The sequence below is a fragment of the Pollachius pollachius genome (assembly GCF_949987615.1).
Source record: "Pollachius pollachius genome assembly, chromosome: 17".
Classification (NCBI taxonomy): Eukaryota; Metazoa; Chordata; class Actinopteri; order Gadiformes; family Gadidae; genus Pollachius; species Pollachius pollachius.
Window position 1 is genome coordinate 22,405,838 of NC_136950.1, and position 16,892 is coordinate 22,422,729.

Sequence of the window (16,892 nt, forward strand, 5' to 3'; positions counted from 1 at the left end):
TAACGTCATCAAAATGGAAGGAATAAAACATGTACTCTATGTATTATGTCTCATGTCTGACAGGTAAACTAAAGCCGTCCCGCTAACACAGAGCGTCTCTCATTAGCGATAGTCTAGATACGACGGCCTCCCGAGGTTTCAGTCACTCAGTCAGCCCCGAGGTGGGCCCATCGTGGGCATAGCCCCTCTGCTGTCTCTCACTGGGCCCAACGTGGGCATAGCCCCTCTGCTGTCTCTCACTGGGCCCATCGTGGGCATAGCCCCTCTGCTGTCTCTCACTGGGCCCATCGTGGGCATAGCCCCTCTGCTCTCTATCACTGGGCCCATCGTGGGAATAGCCCCTCTGCTGTCTCTAACTGGGCCCATCGTGGGCATAGCCCCTCTGCTCTCTATCACTGGGCCCATCGTGGGAATAGCCCCTCTGCTCTCTCTCACTGGGCCCAACGTGGGGCTCTGCTCATAGCCCCTCTGCTCTCTCTCACTGGGCCCATCGTGGGCATAGCCCCTCTGCTCTCTCTCACTGGGCCCAACGTGGGGCTCTGCTCATAGCCCCTCTGCTCTCTCTCACTGGGCCCATCGTGGGCATAGCCCCTCTGCTCTCTCTCACTGGGCCCAACGTGGGGCTCTGCTCATAGCCCCTCTGCTCTCTCTCCTGTGCCAGGCGCCTCCTCGGTCCTCCAGAGCCCGGACGGGAACTGGATGGCCCTGCAGAGCTCCCAGCTGTCCCGGCCCAGCCTGCTCACCAAGCGCAAGAGCCTGGTGTTCAGCGCGCTGGAGAAGGAGTCGGGCGTGGTCTCAGCCTACGACGAGATGGGCTCTGAGTCGGGCGGGGGCGACCACAACGACAACAACGACGACGACGAAGACGACGATGATGTTGGGGACGACGACGGGGACCAGGGGGGCTGGGCCGCGGCGCTGCACCAGTTCCGCCGTAAGCTCTCCGATGAGACGTACTGCACAGCCTCCCAGCCCGACCCCGAGTGGACCTTCACCCGCCACCCCTCCCAGCCCCCGCTGGCCCCGCCCACGGCGACCTCCCCGTCGTCAGGGAGGCGGTCCGACACCGAGACGCTGACCTCGGACCCCGAGGCGCCGGGCTGCGCCCGCCCTGGGGACCAGCGACCATCCCCCAAGCAGCACCCCAGTCCGCTGAAGAAGAGGGGCCCGCCCGCCCACCACCACCTGGGGGGCCACCAGGAGGGGGGGGGCTACCAGCTGCCCCCCGAGGCGCTGGACGTGAACTTTAACCCAAAGGTGGCGTAGTCGTCTCTCGTTCCTTAAGTTCAAATTATTAAGAGTGCTATTTATATATATATAAATAAATATCACTCTTAATATATATATGTATATATATAAACATATATATATATATATATTTAACATTATTCTGGTAACTTCCACTACCTGAATAATACCTGGAAGAACCCGATGATAACCCTAACGGTGGTAATGGTTAACTAACCCTAACGGTGGTAATGGTTAACTAACCCTAACGGTGGTAATGGTTAACTAACCCTAACCCTAACGGTGGTAATGGTTAACTTACCCTAACCCTAACGGTGGTAATGGTTAACTAACCCTAACCCTAACGGTGGTAATGGTTAACTAACCCTAACGGTGGTAATGGTTAACTAACCCTAACCCTAACGATGGTAATGGTTAACTAACCCTAACCCTAACGGTGGTAATGGTTAACTAACCCTAACCCTAACGGTGGTAATGGTTAACTAACCCTAACGGTGGTAATTGTTAACTAACCCTAACCCTAATGGTGGTAATGGTTAACTAACCCTAACGGTGGTAATGGTTAACTACCCCTAACCCTAACGGTGGTAATGGTTAACTAACCCTAACCCTAATGGAGGTAATGGTTAACTAACCCTAACCCTAGCGGTGGTAATGGTTAACTAACCCTAACGGTGGTAATGGTTAACTAACCATAACCCTAACGGTGGTAATGGTTAACTAACCCTAACCCTAACGGTAGTAATGTTTAACTAACCCTTACCCTAACGGTGGTAATGGTTAACTAACCCTAACCCTAACGGTGGTAATGGTTCACTAACCCTAACGGTGGTAATGGTTAACTAACCCTAACCCTAACGGTGGCAATGGTTAACTAATCCTAATCCTAACGGTGGTAATGATTAACTAACCCTAACCCTAACGGTGGTAATGGTTAACTAACCCTAACCCTAACGGTGGTAATGGTTAACTAACCCTAACTGTGGTAATGGTTAACTAACCCTAACCCTAACGGTGGTAATGGTTAACTAACCATAACCCTAACGGTGGTAATGGTTAACTAACCCTAGCGATGGTAATGGTTAACTAACCCTAACCCTAACGGTGGTGATCGTTAACTAACCCTAACCCTCACGGTGGTAATAGTTAACTAACCCTAACCCTAACGGTGGTAATGGTTAACTAACCCTAACCCTAACGGTGGTAATGGGTAACTAACCCTAACGATGGTAATGGTTAACTAGCCCTACCCTAACGGTGGTAATGGTTAACTTACCCTAACCCTAACGGTGGTAATGGTTAACTAACCCTAACGATGGTAATGGTTAACTAACCCTACCCTAACGGTGGTAATAGTTAACTCACCCTTTCCCCTTACCCTGGTGGTAATGGTTAACTATCCCTAACCCTAACGGTGGTAATGGTTAACTAACCCTAACCCTGGTAATGGTTGAATCCGTCCAGGTGATGGGAGACAGCAGCGGGGCAGAGGAGAGAGCCAGCGACCCCGTCCGAAGGTCACGCAGACGCAGGAAGAGCAGGAGAGAGTCTTCATGGGAGCAGAGCCGGACTGTTGGGCAGGGCCATACACATTCCATCCACCCGCTGATCCGGGTACGTACCTGCTCTGATAACCGCTTTTAAACCCCCCAAAAGTACATTTTCTAGTAATTGCCCAGCTCCTAAGTTTAGCAGAGATTGGTTGTTTCTTGTAATACTCAGTTCGGCCAGATGGTGGCATCAGATCACTTTATTGATGTAGCTGAGAATCCTGCTTGTATACTTCTTTCTTCTTTACCTGTTTCATTCATTCAGATGCCTAAGATTTTAATTAAGATTCTAGTCATTAGATTGTAAGATCTGTTAGTGGGTGGCCCTTATGCCCGGTAACCCTGGTAACCATGGCCTTCTCTGACTGGTCCTGGCTCCGCCCCTCCACGTTTCTCTCTAGGAGAACAGCGGCGTCCTGCTGAAGAGGAGCCTTAGCCAGGACCGGCCCGGCCCTGGGGCCCCGCCCTCACCCCTCTCCACGCCCGGGCCCCCAGAGGCCCCCGAAGAGGTGTTCTTCAACTCTGACCCCCCGAGCCCCGAGGTCACGGAGAGAGACCCGGACACGCTAGCCCCTAACCTGAACCCCGGCAGTCTGGGAGCGGGCCGCCAGGGGCCCCGGGAGGGGGGCCCGAGGAGGCCCCAGCTGGGTCCACAGGCGACCCGCCGCTCACCCAACGACACGTGGTGCCCAAGCTCGTCGGAGGACGAGCGAGTCCGGCGGCCCCCCGACAACACGATGGACAGAGACGGCGAGCGTGAAGAGGAACAGAGGGCGAAGCAAGGGGCCGCGGAGAAGAGGCGGAGACAAACTACGAGCGACGACACGCCGGACGGCAGCCAGACCCCGGGACCCACCCATGGCCCCGACCGACGAGAGGGGCTCCCGGCGGCCCGGTCCGCGAGGGAGGCGGGGGGCTCAGGGAGGGGGAAGAGGACGGGGGAGAACGGAGGGACGAGCGTCCGGTGCGTAGTGAGCGACCAACGCCGCCACCATCACGAGGACAAGCGGGGGAAGACGGCGGAGAGGAGAGGGGAGCGCAGGCAGAGTCTGAGGCAGCAGAAAAGAGGTGCGGAAAAGAAGGAGGGAGAGGGACCAGGGCTCAGCGGGTCCAGAGGTCCGCCTGCGGTGACAGCGTGCGCCCTGGAGGGGGTGCTGTCGGGTGGAAAGGTGAGGACAAACCGAGAAAGCACACGCATTTGTGTTTAGGAACCATGTGTAGATAGTCTATTTTTAATTTGAAGTCCTCGTCAGCCTTCATCAATCCTGTCTGCTTTGCTTTTGATTTGAGCCGCCTCTCTTTGCTCATGTTTTTTCCTGTTTTTTGTCTCTCCTTCGCTTCTGCTGCCATTCATCCATCTGCGCTTGGTGTGTGTGTGTTTGTTTGTGCGTCTGTCTGTCTGTCTGTCTGTCTGTCTGTCTGTCTGTCTGTCTGTCTGTCTGTCTGTCTGTCTGTCTGTCTGTCTGTGTGTGTGTGTGTGTGTGTGTGTGTGTGTGTGCGCGTCTGTGTACCGCACGCGAGGAGGGACAGCATGATTCGGAGCTGCAGCAGAGGCTGAACTCTCTCACACAGCAACAGGTGAGAACAGAACTGTCACAAACACATTCTGCTCTACACGCACACACCAGGCTGGAGCAGAAAGCTACAGCCGCCGGCATAAGGAAACTCATAGGGAAACCTTGTAGGCAGTAGCAACCGGAAGGTTGCCGGTTCAAATCCCCGTCTGCCCCTAGCCAAGCGTCAAGGTGTCCCTGAGCAAGACATTTAAGGCCAGCCTCTCCAAATGGGCTGGCTGCCAGCCTTCAAGGTTGACCCTGCAGTTGGTAAATGAGTGGGAGGATGTGAGGCAGAGATGGTGGAGCGCTTTGCATGGCGAGAGGACCGAAAAGACCTTTATCAATCCCCTCTAAAACCTTGTGGACAACATCGCCGGCGTATAGCTAACCTACGGATCGGCAGACCAATAAGGGTTAGCCATTGTGGCGATGTCCTGGGTGTGTGCTACCTGTTTGTATGAGTGGGCCTATAGTGTCATGATATGGGTGGCTGAATGAGCTTGAGTTACTTATGCACACACATTAGAATTGTGTGTGTGAGTGAATGAATAATATTGCACAATGCCTGTGTGACTCATCCACGGATTGCATCTATATTTATTCCCGTTTCACCGTTTTTTATTTTATAAGACTCATACAGGGATATTAGCGCTGGTGTCTTAGTGACTGCTCGTGTTTGTTTACCTTTTTTTATTTATTATTTTGATCATTCACGTCACCATGGTTATTCCAAGGGAAGGACGCAAAACGTGTCCTTTTAAAGGAAAACAGGATTCGGCATTAAAGCGTAGTTGTTAGCTTAATTCACACAATGTGTTCAAATAAAAATCGTGTTATATTTAGAACCAATCCGATTTTTTATATTGATGGTTGATCCCAATTACCACCAAAGAAACAGAGATGGCGCTAGAACAGAAGCGCCCCCTCTCCCCAGGCCGTAGCCATTTGTAAATCGACCAGTCGCAACCTCTCAAAGTCCTTCAGTGATGTTTTCGTCTTCTTCATCCTCATACTTGATTAAAAGAAAGAAAGATGAAAGGTCTGGTTCTCTCTCTCTCTCTCTCGCTCTCTCTGTCTCTCTCTCGCTCTTGCTCTCTCGATGTTCCTGTTGTGTGTTGAATGTCTCTCTCCCTCTACACTAATCTAACCTCATGGGCCTCTTTAATGGGGCCCATGTTAAAGTCATTGTTTCTCACACAGCCTGGGTGAGAGGAATCAATTCAGAACCTTAGTGTTAGTGATCAAAGCTTCGCCATGGAACTAATGCATTATTGGATTACATCCATCCCTCTCTTCTACCTGTTATAGAAAAACATCTACATTAGCTTTTGTCTTTGGGTCTTTAAAACCCTAACCCTAACCCTAACCCTAAACATATACATTAGCTTTGGCCTTTGTGACTTTAAAGCCGGGGAATGCAAGTTATTTGAAGAGGCATTGTTTGTCATTTTTTTTTAAATTCTCTTAACATACCCGACCACAAACAATCAATCAAATGCTCTGACAAAAACAAAGAAAATATCTGGTATCTGTGAATGTCACAGGCCTGCACTAAACTATCCGATGATTTAAATCGGCCTGACTGGAATGATTGGATGGCTTGCCTGTCTGTACCTACCTGTTTACTGTTTACTACCTGTTTACTGTTTACCTACCTACCCGGTTACCTGCACACACTCTGCCCATGCGTTCATTGCTTGTGACCGCAGTCTTCCAAAAGGCTAGGCAGACCTATTGCTAAATCTAGAGAGCTGGTCATGAGTTTTGGGGGAGTGGCTTTCGAGGCAGGCCTGAGGGAGGTAAATCTATCTTACTCTGGCGCTTTTCTCCTAATTGCTTCCAAATTGATAAATGTGAATTTGCTAATAAACATCTCAGTACATTTATATGTCATATATATTTATCAAAGCAATCTTTTATATTCCTTATTCATCATCACTAGTTGACAAATCAACTTCAATTGACTGCAAAAGGAATTGTAAAAATAAACAATATGAACTTACTACAAATGGGAAAACACTGATATATTCCCCATAACCTTTTCTGTCTCTTGTTGTGTGTGTGTGTGTGCGTGCCTGCCTGTGTGTGTACATGTTTTTGTGCCTGCCTGCCTGCCTGCCTGTGTGTGTGTGTGTGTGTGTGTGTGTGTGTGTGTGTGTGTGTGTGTGTGTGTTTGTGCCTGCCTGTGTCTGTGTGTGTGTTTGTGCCTGCCTGTGTGTGTGTGTGTGTGTGTGTGTTTGTGCCTGCCTGTGTGTGTGTGTGTGTGTGTTTGTGCCTGCCTGTGTGTGTGTGTGTGTTTGTGCCTGCCTGTGTGTGTGTGTGTGTGTGTTTGTGCCTGCCTGTGTGTGTGTGAGCAGCAGCAGTTCTCTGCAGCGTCTCTGTGCAGCATCACCACAGAGGTGCTGAAGGTCCTGAACGCCGCAGAGGATCTGATCGGGGAGGCGGGCCGTGCGGACAGCTTCACCACGCCCTCCGAGTCCGTGAGCGCCTCACCCATCTCCAGCTGCTCCGACACCAGCCGCCTGGAGAACAGGCTCACCAAGATGGAGCAGAACGTAGGCAACACTAACCCTGACCCTGACCCTAACCCTAGCCCTAACCCTAACCCTAACCCTAACCCTGACCCCGACCCTAACCCTAACCCTGACCCTAACCCTGAGCCTAAACTGTTAAAGCTTTAACCCATAGCACTTAAGTGTATAACCCCTTCTGGTAGCTTTAATTATTTAAAAGTGTGGTCACTTTAGGTGTATGTCATTATAGCTGACATTAAAGCTGTTCAATTATTAGGGTCATAGCAATGATGTATCAGTCATGAATGTGTTCAAGGTGATAAGCAGGCAGGATAGTGCGGTGGCTAAGAGGGTGTTGATGACAGTGATTACTGTATATGAAATAGACTATGCTAATACTTTTGAGCGTGTGAGTTTGCTTTTGTGGTTTGCTTATTTTTTATCATAGAATTATAATTCTCCCAAAGATTCACCACAAAAAGAAATCCCATTCCCCTTTCAACATTATACTTCAACACTACATTTTAATTGTTCCCCTTCAGTATAAGCTTCACCTCCCAGTTTGACCCGTTCCTCCACTGCAGGTGTACCTGGCTGCTAGTGCGGTGTACGGCCTGGAGGGGGCGCTGGGGGACCTAGAGGAGTGCGCTCGTAGCATTAGCAGCGGCACCACGGACACGGAGCTGGCCTTCCTGGAGGATCAGGTGGCCACCGCCGCTGCACAGGTGCAGCAGTCCGAACTCCAGGTAACTCCAGGGCCAACACACGCACACCGGGAAAAGTGACCATAACCAGCATTCTTTATTATTACCGCTGTGACCTCATATCAGATTGGGTTGGATTGTCTTTTCATTTTTTTATATTTTTTACCCTCAGGCAACTTCTGTTTATTTATTTTTATACCTTTGGTTACTTTGGATTGGATTTCTTTTTAGGGACATCTTTTGTTGCATTGGTCACACGGATGACTAATGTCATAAATGTCATGGATGACTAATTCCTTGTCATAAAACTCTATCATGAAATAAGTGCTATTTTATTCTGCAAGTTTAGACCCATTTTGACTTGACCTGAGGATCCATAAAAAGAACAATATATTACATATATAATATATATATATTATATAGGTGGTATTATTGACAGGGTCGCCATTAAGAAACACAAATAAATAAATTTCTGTTACACTAATTTTACTTCACTGACTAAAGGCCTAATTGTCAAAAGAATTACACGAATTAGATTAGGATTCCTAATCTAATCCTACATAATCAAGGGGGGCTACATAATCAGGCAAATGCTTCTCGTAAACACTCGTTAGTTTGATTCTGATTGGTGCTAATTGGGTTCAACTGATGACACGAACGATGTTCAATCGATGACGTGACGTGTTGTTTCATATCGGATGGTGTTGTGTTTGCTACAGACCATAACTAGTATAACTGACGGGTTGTTTCATACTGGATGGTGTTGTGTTTGCTACAGACCATAACTAGTATTACTGACGGGTTGTTTCTCTCCAGATCTCCAACATCGAGGCCCGGATATCGGCTCTGAAGACAGCTGGCCTGAATGTTACTGCCTGTAATCGCTTCTCCAAGTATAAGCCAAAGGTATTCTTCAGTTCTGACCCTATACAATGTATTCGAATCACCAGCGGTAGACAATGTTGATTCTCAGAGTTTATTTTATTACATCTTAGCTTACACAAGTACACAAGAATACAGTTCTTAAGGCTTGGTTTCTCAACTGTATACCTGACCTACTATGTAATAAGCTGCCTCTCTATATTTACTGAGCTCCATGTTTCTCCCTACAGCCTCAAACCCTGGACTCATCACGCCATCAAAGGAGGAAGCTCCCTGCGCCTCCACTGAAAGGTAAAGAGCCGTCTTCAGTGGTCGGGTTAGGGTTAGGGTTACCCTAACGCTAACCCTAACCCTAACCCTCCACTGAAAGGTAAAGAGCCGTCTTCAGTGGTCGGGTAAGGGTTAGGGTTACCCTAACGCTAACCCTAATCCTAACCCTCCACTGAAAGGTAAAGAGCCGTCTTCAGTGGTCAGGTTAGGATTAGGGTTACCCTAACGCTAACCCTAACCCTCCACTGAAAGGTAAAGAGCCGTCTTCAGTGGTCGGTGGTGGTTTAAAGAACTGTGAATATCCTTCTGTGAACCTAGCAGTTTGAATTAGTCATTACTTTGACTAAAACATTTCTGGTTCAGAGGGCATCAGTGTTAATATTATTATTATATAATTAAAATTAGTAATATTAACTTGCTTTAATATTGCAAGTCTGGCTGATGTATCAGTGTTTGAATATATCCTTAACTTGAGATGCTGACAATATCAAAATTATCAACTCTTCTTTTCACACTGTAAAAAAAACATTAGTTTTATTAATGTTTTATTAACATACATTCACTTATCATCTTCCAAAAATCTAAAGATTGATTTGCGTGACATATTGCTAGCCAAGAAACACTCCTAAGGCTGTGTGTCATGCCCATGTTCACTTTACTGGACTTTAATTAGCTGGTCGTCTTAAAGTAGGTAAACAGAACATAGTGTCTGTTCATTGTGTGTGTATGTGTGGATATGTTTGTGAGTAGTTTGTGTTTGTCTGTAAGTAAGTATTAATCACCGTTCAATACTTACCCTGCCATGTCCCTCCCCCTTTCTCACATCAGGTTTGTGAATTTGCGTGCTTGTATGTGTGTTTGTGCTCACATAATTACCATGTATTTTAATAAATAAGTGTCTGCGTGTGTATGTGTGTTTGTCCTTGAGCGAAAGAGAAGACAGAGGGAATAGGAGAAGAACAGGAATAAGACTTGATATACGATTCATGCTCAAAGCCTAGATAGCTTAATAGACGAGGACCTACTAAAACATTGCATAGCTAACTTCATTAAGTTTGAAGCAAGTTAATGGGAGCACAAGAGAATATAAAGGTTACTTTACCTAATGATAAGGAGTCGGCCCTTCTCATCTGTGCAATGAAAAGCTCTCTCTCCCTCGGAGACGGACGCACAATGGCTCTGATTCAGCCCCCAGAGAGGGAGAGAACACAGGACAACTGAACCTGATGACGGAGCCGTGTAATCAAAGCTCTGATTTCAGCTTAAAAGCCTCCTTTAACGGCTCTCCCACACAATGACTGGGAAGCCCGTGTGATGTTGTAATCTCTGGTGGCACTAAGCATGTTCTACCTCCACACAAGTATGCACACATGCACACACATGCAAGCACGCACACACGCACATATTTAAACTGACATGCACACACACACACAAAAGTGCATGCATGCACACACATGCAAGCAAACATAAACAGACACACTCATACACACACACATACACACACACACACACACACACACACATGACGCACTCACACACACGCATACAACCACATACACACACACCCATGATGCACTCCCGCACACAAGCTTTAGTATGACGTGTTATGTAAAAAAGCGGATATAAAAGATTTAAAAAATGGTGTTGTGAAAATCTCTGATTTCAGAAAAGCTGGATCAGGAGCAGCAGGTGCTTTGGCCCTAGCAGCCCCCATCAGTACAGGGGCCCCACAGTGGACGGGGCCCCTCTGAAACCACTGCCTTGATCCAGCGTCTGACTCCTCGCTCCAGGGCCCTGAAAGAGGTTTGGGGGGGAGGGGCCACAACCTGGCCAGGGCCAGCTAGTCCACTGTGCTATCTGAAGTCATCCAGGCAGGACACCCCTTCCCCCGACCCCACAACCCCTCACTGTTTCATCACCGTCTCCCTCGTCCCACCTAGCTAAGCACCCCCTCCCTTCCCCGCCACGCCCTTTGATTCAGGCTGAGGTTGTGGAGGGGGGGGGGGTCTTTCTGACAGCGACTCTGCCTTAAACTCCACACTCCGCTGGGTGACATTTCAAACATGATATCAAACAATAACCTACTTGAGTTAGGGCTAACCCTAACCCTAACTCAAACTTAGTTGTACAGGAGAGCAAAAAAACAGCGGCCCACAAAAACTCTCATTTTCTATCCGTGTTTCAAGTGTAAAAAATGAAGTTGTGAGGAAGAAAACAAACCCTATGTGATGGCGTACGTGATGAAGTGAAGTGAGGCCGAATTATTTTATACAACCTTTTATTTGAATGTTTCATCCACTTACATGCCAGGGGCTATCAGAAGATCCATACTGAGCCATACTGTATAAAAGGCATGACTACGTCACTAAAAACGGCTCTGCTATAATTCGGAACCTACTATTATGTGTTTTTTACGACTTTGAAGGACAGTGATACTTTCTGTTATTCTCTAACTGAAAAAAACACATTGAAAGCCATTGTTGAGAGATGTCTTTACCGTCAGGGCCAATTCCTATTTAGACCTCAAACCAACCTATTAGAACTGATGTGCAGCAATAAATATGGACAGCAAAGCAAATATCTGGAGGATGAATAATGATATTGTGTGATGTTCCTCTTAATTGCTTTATTAAACAAAATGTAGTGGATGATACTGCCCAACACCACAGCCTTACGCGTTGAGATTTAAAACGTGCTGCACAGTAATACACACCGAATGATTAAGAAACAGCAACCCCACGAAGATGAGAAACTACCGTGTAGAATAAGGCAGTTTTTCCGTTGATGTGACTTTGAGGCTATGGTCTGAAATAAGGTCTGAAATAAGAATAATTAGTAGAGTAGAGGAGAGCTTTTTTCCTTTTTGTATACTTTCCATGAATGTCATTTTTGTGATCCATCTTTTCCCTTTTCCCACTGTGTTTTCAGTTTGATTTTGAAACTCTGCTGCCTTTTATTTGAACGAAGGTTTTCCATCTTTTTGTTTACACCTCTGACTGTTTATGTTGAAATTCTTCCTGAAAGATTTATACATAATAGTGTCTGACGTGCTTTTTAACTAATGCCATGAAACCATGATTTTGTTACGAGCAACTTATTTTTCTACTTTTTGGAACGTTTTTATGCAGTACCAATGAACCAAGTTCTTTTTAAACTTCTGGCTTTTATTCTCTTCTTAAATCCTGGATCCTGTTTTATTTTTTTATTTTTATGTCTCAGAGCGCTTTCAGTGTAATACTGCATTTACCATTCGCAAGTTTGCTCATAGTGGTAGTCCAAAATAAAAACAGTACTGGCTGCTAAAGCTTATTGATAACTGTTACCATTTCCATAAAGAATCTTCAACTATTACAAAACAACAAAAAAACATTACTGCACTTACACTGTGGCCACATTTATTAATTACATTTCAGTAAATCATATGCAATATTGTTGAATGTTTTGCTAGATAATTGTAGTCTGGGGGATGATGCCCTATTGGATGATTTTAAATGTCCAACATGTCGCAAACGTCTCTCTCTTTCTCTCTTCGAATGCCCTTTCCACCCTAAGCCGGTGGTCTGTCCCCTTTCCTTTGCAACGTATGCCCCCCAAAGGTGTCATTATGTAAAGAAAAGCATGTATCTGGTTTTAAATCGATGTACAAACTGTCATTAGTGGGGACACTCACGGGGTCCAGTTATAAGTGTTCCATATTTTTATATTGTAAAGGAAAACAAATATTTTCTCTCATCTCGGAATTTGTTAAGATATGTATACGTGTGAAAATATGAAAATGATATAGGAGGATATATATATGTATATATTATATGCATATATATATATATATATATATATATATATATATATATATATATAAAAAAGAATCGGCCAATCATAGTTGCCTAATCTTTCAGTGTTTGTGTGTGTGCAGGAGAGTGTACAACCGTCATAACCTCTCCGGTCAGATTTTGCACTGGAATCACAAACCAAATACTAAATGAGGGTCAGCTATAGACACTATTTTATTTACCCACGCAATCAATTCAACAACACGACCCAAAGTGTCTAAATGTGCGTCTCGGACGGGAACCTGACTGACACTAGAGTCAAAAGCAGACATTGCTTTTCTTCCATCGTAATCCAAAATGTGCGGCTACAGACACTGAGGTTCACCATGCCAACCCCGGGAGGGAATACTGTCATACATGTGCAATTGTTTGTTGCAATCCAAGATAAAATGGAATATAAAATGAATAAAATCACAAAAGTTGAAGATATGCTCTCTTCACTTTTTTGGGGGTGGGGTGGGGTGGACCTTTTGTTTTCCCTTCATAAGCTGTTGAAAGATTCCGTTGACGAAACCGATGGCGTGCCACAAAATATGCGCGTGATGCTTACTAGTCTCTGCTTGTTTGTTTGAGTTAGGGTTTGGGGTTTTAAATGAAAATAAAACATGCTCCGCATGTGCAATGATAGCATAATGTAATTTAATAATCAACAGATTCAGCATTTTGTGATTACAGATAACAGTAGCGTTTACGCGTTTACAGCTACAAATAAATGCTTTTCACAAACAACCAACAGGGTCGGGCGGAGACAATAAGCACACATGAATATACAGAATGTAGATAAATAACCCAAATATATCAAACGTAAGACATGAAACAAAGAGAGGTGGCTTGGGGTGGAGGGTAGAAGTCCTTAGTGGGCGGGCCGTCACGGGAGCCAATCCCGGCCCTGCTCCATGCCTGATTTCCCAGAGTCCTTGTTGCGTAGTGTGTTGAGGAGGAGCTCCAGGGAGCTGAGCACGGGCTCCAGCCCGCGGCCGGCCAGCGACACCAAGCCGCTGTGCCGCTTCCCGAAGCGCCCGATGGGACGGACCCCGCGGCCCACGTACCAGAAGGGGTCTATCTCTGGACCTGCACGCACAAAGACACACACACACACACAGAATCAAATACACACAGAAACAAACACACACACAGAAACAAACACACAGACACGTACATACACACAGACACACACAAACACACACACACACATAGAAACAAACACACACACAAGCACACACACACACACACACACACACACACATAGACACACACACACAACATACACACACATAGAAACACACACACACACACAGAAACAAACACACACACACACAAAAGCACACAGACACACACACACAGACACACACACAAACACACAAATAGAAACACACACACAAACACACACAGACACACACCACACGCAAACACACACACACACATAGCAACAAATACACACACACACACATAGAATTACACACACACAGACACACACACACACACGCATACACAAAAATACACACAGACACAACGCAGTCAACCCCACACACACACGTCATCACATACACACACATGGTACGAAACAGACGTTGTGTGTTAGATTACATCTTCACTTTGCAAATAATGAGTTAAAAAAAGAAAATAGAACAACTTTTTTGTTAAGCAGTCGCATCCATATGCATGAGTGTCCTGTTCTAGATGTAATTTGAATTAAACCCGAAAACACAGCACTTGACATCTCCTAACCGCATTTAGTAATTCAGACACTTATCCAAAGCAACCTGCAGACAAGGCTGAGACCAATTAAGGCATCATAATCAATATTGGATTACAATGTTATGCTTATTCAATGGAGGACATTGAATGTAGCTATAGATCAATAGACGCATAACAAACCACTCCTTTATAGTGCACAGCCCATCAACTCAAAGCGCAGAGTTGGACTGTTTCCGACTTAATGCTTATCACCATCATTTCATTATAATTGTCTATTAAATGTGTTATCAGCAATCAGTCAAGTTGTTTGTATGATAATTAAATAATAGGCTACAATGTGTAATTCAAATTTGAAATAGTTTTTTGTAGATACATGGTTACAAAAATATTATGTTTTTAGCCAGATATGAAACAAATGAGCAAAGATATAAACAGTAGGAATTCAATTCTCAAAATTTGCTCATTTGGATTTCAGGGATGCCACAAATTAAATGCTCTTTTGACCAAACCTGGCCATGACAAGGTAAAAACAAAGATAATCTAATGTAAGAAATGGGCTAGAGTTTGCTCAATGTAGTCTCAATGATCATGCACCCAATAGAAACACACACAATCAGGTTAAAAACATGCAGTATAAAAATGTAAGCTTACTTCTGTTGTCGACATTGTGCACGATGTGGAAGTCGTGCTCAACAGTTGTGCTGTGAGCGAGGGTGGCGGTGGCCGAGACGAGGAGGAGCATGGCTAGAGCCGCGGGTAGCAAGCGGTAGGACAACAGGCACCGGCGCGTCAGCAGCATCGTCTGTGTGTGTTTATGTTGACCACCAAGGCACCGCACGGGCTGTAGATCAGAAACATATCAAGGAATATAGTATAAGAAATAAGGCATTAGCAATGTGATTATTGTATACAGGCTGAATAGGAAATGTCACACTTTAATAACTCTATAATTCTACTCTATAATAATAGCTTTTTCAAAGATTGTTTAAGGATTTGTAAAACTTCCAATAACAATAATGCACAATCCACGCACCGACACAAAAAAATGAAAAAGAAAAGCTTACCTTAAACTTTGGTGACTCGCTGAGGTGAGTTACTGAAGGTTATGGTGGTTATTGAAGCAGGTATGCGCGTCGCCGACTCTTATATATTTCGAGTGTTGATAGGGTCGCTGATGATGAATCAGATACGTCAGTGATGTCGAAGGGAAACTAGGCTAAAAGATGGATTACTACCCACCCCCGCCACCACCCCTCTACCCTTTGAAAGTAGGGAAAGGGAATTTGATGGTCTGGTTTGAAGGGTTCATGTCGTCTGGCACGTAGTCGCGCAGTTCATCAGGGAGTCAATGTCACATGTGCACGACACTGAATTTTTAACTTCGGGGACACCCGAATCCCCCTCACCCAACACCACCAGCACCGCGGGTGCACGCGCGCGGGTGCACGAACACACAAACACGTCGATGCACGGACACGCGTGCGCACACCCCCACACACACACACACAAACGCGCAAAGGAGACCTTTTAGAAAGAGACCTGGGAAACTAAGGTGGGTGTTCATGAATGAAGCCATCATTAATCACTTTGATCATTAAATCTTCCACAAATAGATGCTGTGATTCAACCAAAAAATAAACTGTGAAAGTAGAAATTTACTAAACAAACTGACAGTAGTCAGGTCTTCTCCCAATCACTTTTAATACATCATTATCGACAAAACTCATGACCTTTGCTCCGGAAAGGTCATTGTGTTTGATTGCGTCTTTCAAATAATGGAGCACAAACGCGCAGCTTAGATGCCAGGCTTTACTGCGCCAATAAGATGGAGCAATATGGGGTCTGTCTAACGCAGTGGTTCCCAACGTTTGGCTACAACTACATTGTCATCGAGACCTTTCACAGAACTCATAACGATAAATAATGTATGAATAGGTCTGCACAAAGAGCGCCCCCTTGAGGCCATGGCCAGAGGGGTTCAGTGGAAAGCAAAGTCATTGTTTACTTAGAAAGCACAAATTAAAGCTAGAGTATCGGCAATTTGGAGAACCCAGCAGGATTCGGTCCCAACCCCTCCCGTTAGGCCCTGCCCTCCAAAGCCCCTCCCCCAAAACAGATGAGTTGCCTGCTAGCTTTAGCAGTATGTCTGCCTAGCCTTGTGGAAGATTCAGTGCAGGTAGCCAGGTAGGTAGGCAGACAGACAGGTTGACAATCCTATCATTTCATGCAGGCCGAATACAATATAGGGCTGTGTTGAAGGCGTGCGACAAGCAGAGATACCCGATTTGTGTCGGAGCATTTCATTTATTGGTTGCTATCGGGATGTATAGACAATTTCAACAAATGTGACAAAATTGCTTATTAAATACATTTTCTACCCAAGCTTTAATACAAAGTAACACTACAATGGCTAACATATGATGGAATGCACAAAACGACACTATATTTTTTATCATAAATTGTAATACTATACGCACTGTTGCGTATAGTATTACATATTAATCCCAATGCTTGGGATTAATATTATTTGTTCTACTATTGAAAATGAGTCTATTTCAGGAATGAAATCCCACCACCTGTAGTAGGCCTACCCTTGTGTAGAACCTCATAAGTGTAGGTCTATAGATCTGAGCTGGATTAC

At 45.5% G+C, this 16,892-nt stretch overlaps 2 protein-coding genes across 2 annotated transcripts in view; one reads left to right on the plus strand and one right to left on the minus strand.

The window, feature by feature from the left end:
* myripb (myosin VIIA and Rab interacting protein b) overlaps positions 1-11,684 on the plus strand; it is a gene marked incomplete at both ends in the record, with an annotated part of 137,134 nt that extends 125,450 nt beyond the window's left edge. Inside the window, 8 exons of the mRNA XM_079755055.1 lie at positions 662-1,257; positions 2,713-2,862; positions 3,200-3,967; positions 6,712-6,909; positions 7,452-7,613; positions 8,388-8,477; positions 8,684-8,764; positions 11,652-11,684. Coding sequence (XP_079611181.1) covers positions 662-1,257; positions 2,713-2,862; positions 3,200-3,967; positions 6,712-6,909; positions 7,452-7,613; positions 8,388-8,477; positions 8,684-8,764; positions 11,652-11,684 — 2,078 coding nt within the window. The remainder of the gene's footprint in view (positions 1-661; positions 1,258-2,712; positions 2,863-3,199; positions 3,968-6,711; positions 6,910-7,451; positions 7,614-8,387; positions 8,478-8,683; positions 8,765-11,651) is intronic.
* Positions 11,685-13,421: 1,737 nt separating this feature from the next.
* prlh2 (prolactin releasing hormone 2) lies at positions 13,422-15,050 on the minus strand (the record flags this gene model as incomplete). Its single annotated transcript, XM_079755056.1, has 2 exons — positions 13,422-13,624; positions 14,903-15,050. 2 exons carry the CDS (start codon positions 15,048-15,050, stop codon positions 13,422-13,424), a joined length of 351 nt encoding a protein of 116 aa, XP_079611182.1.
* Between the last annotated feature and the right edge of the window lie 1,842 nt (positions 15,051-16,892).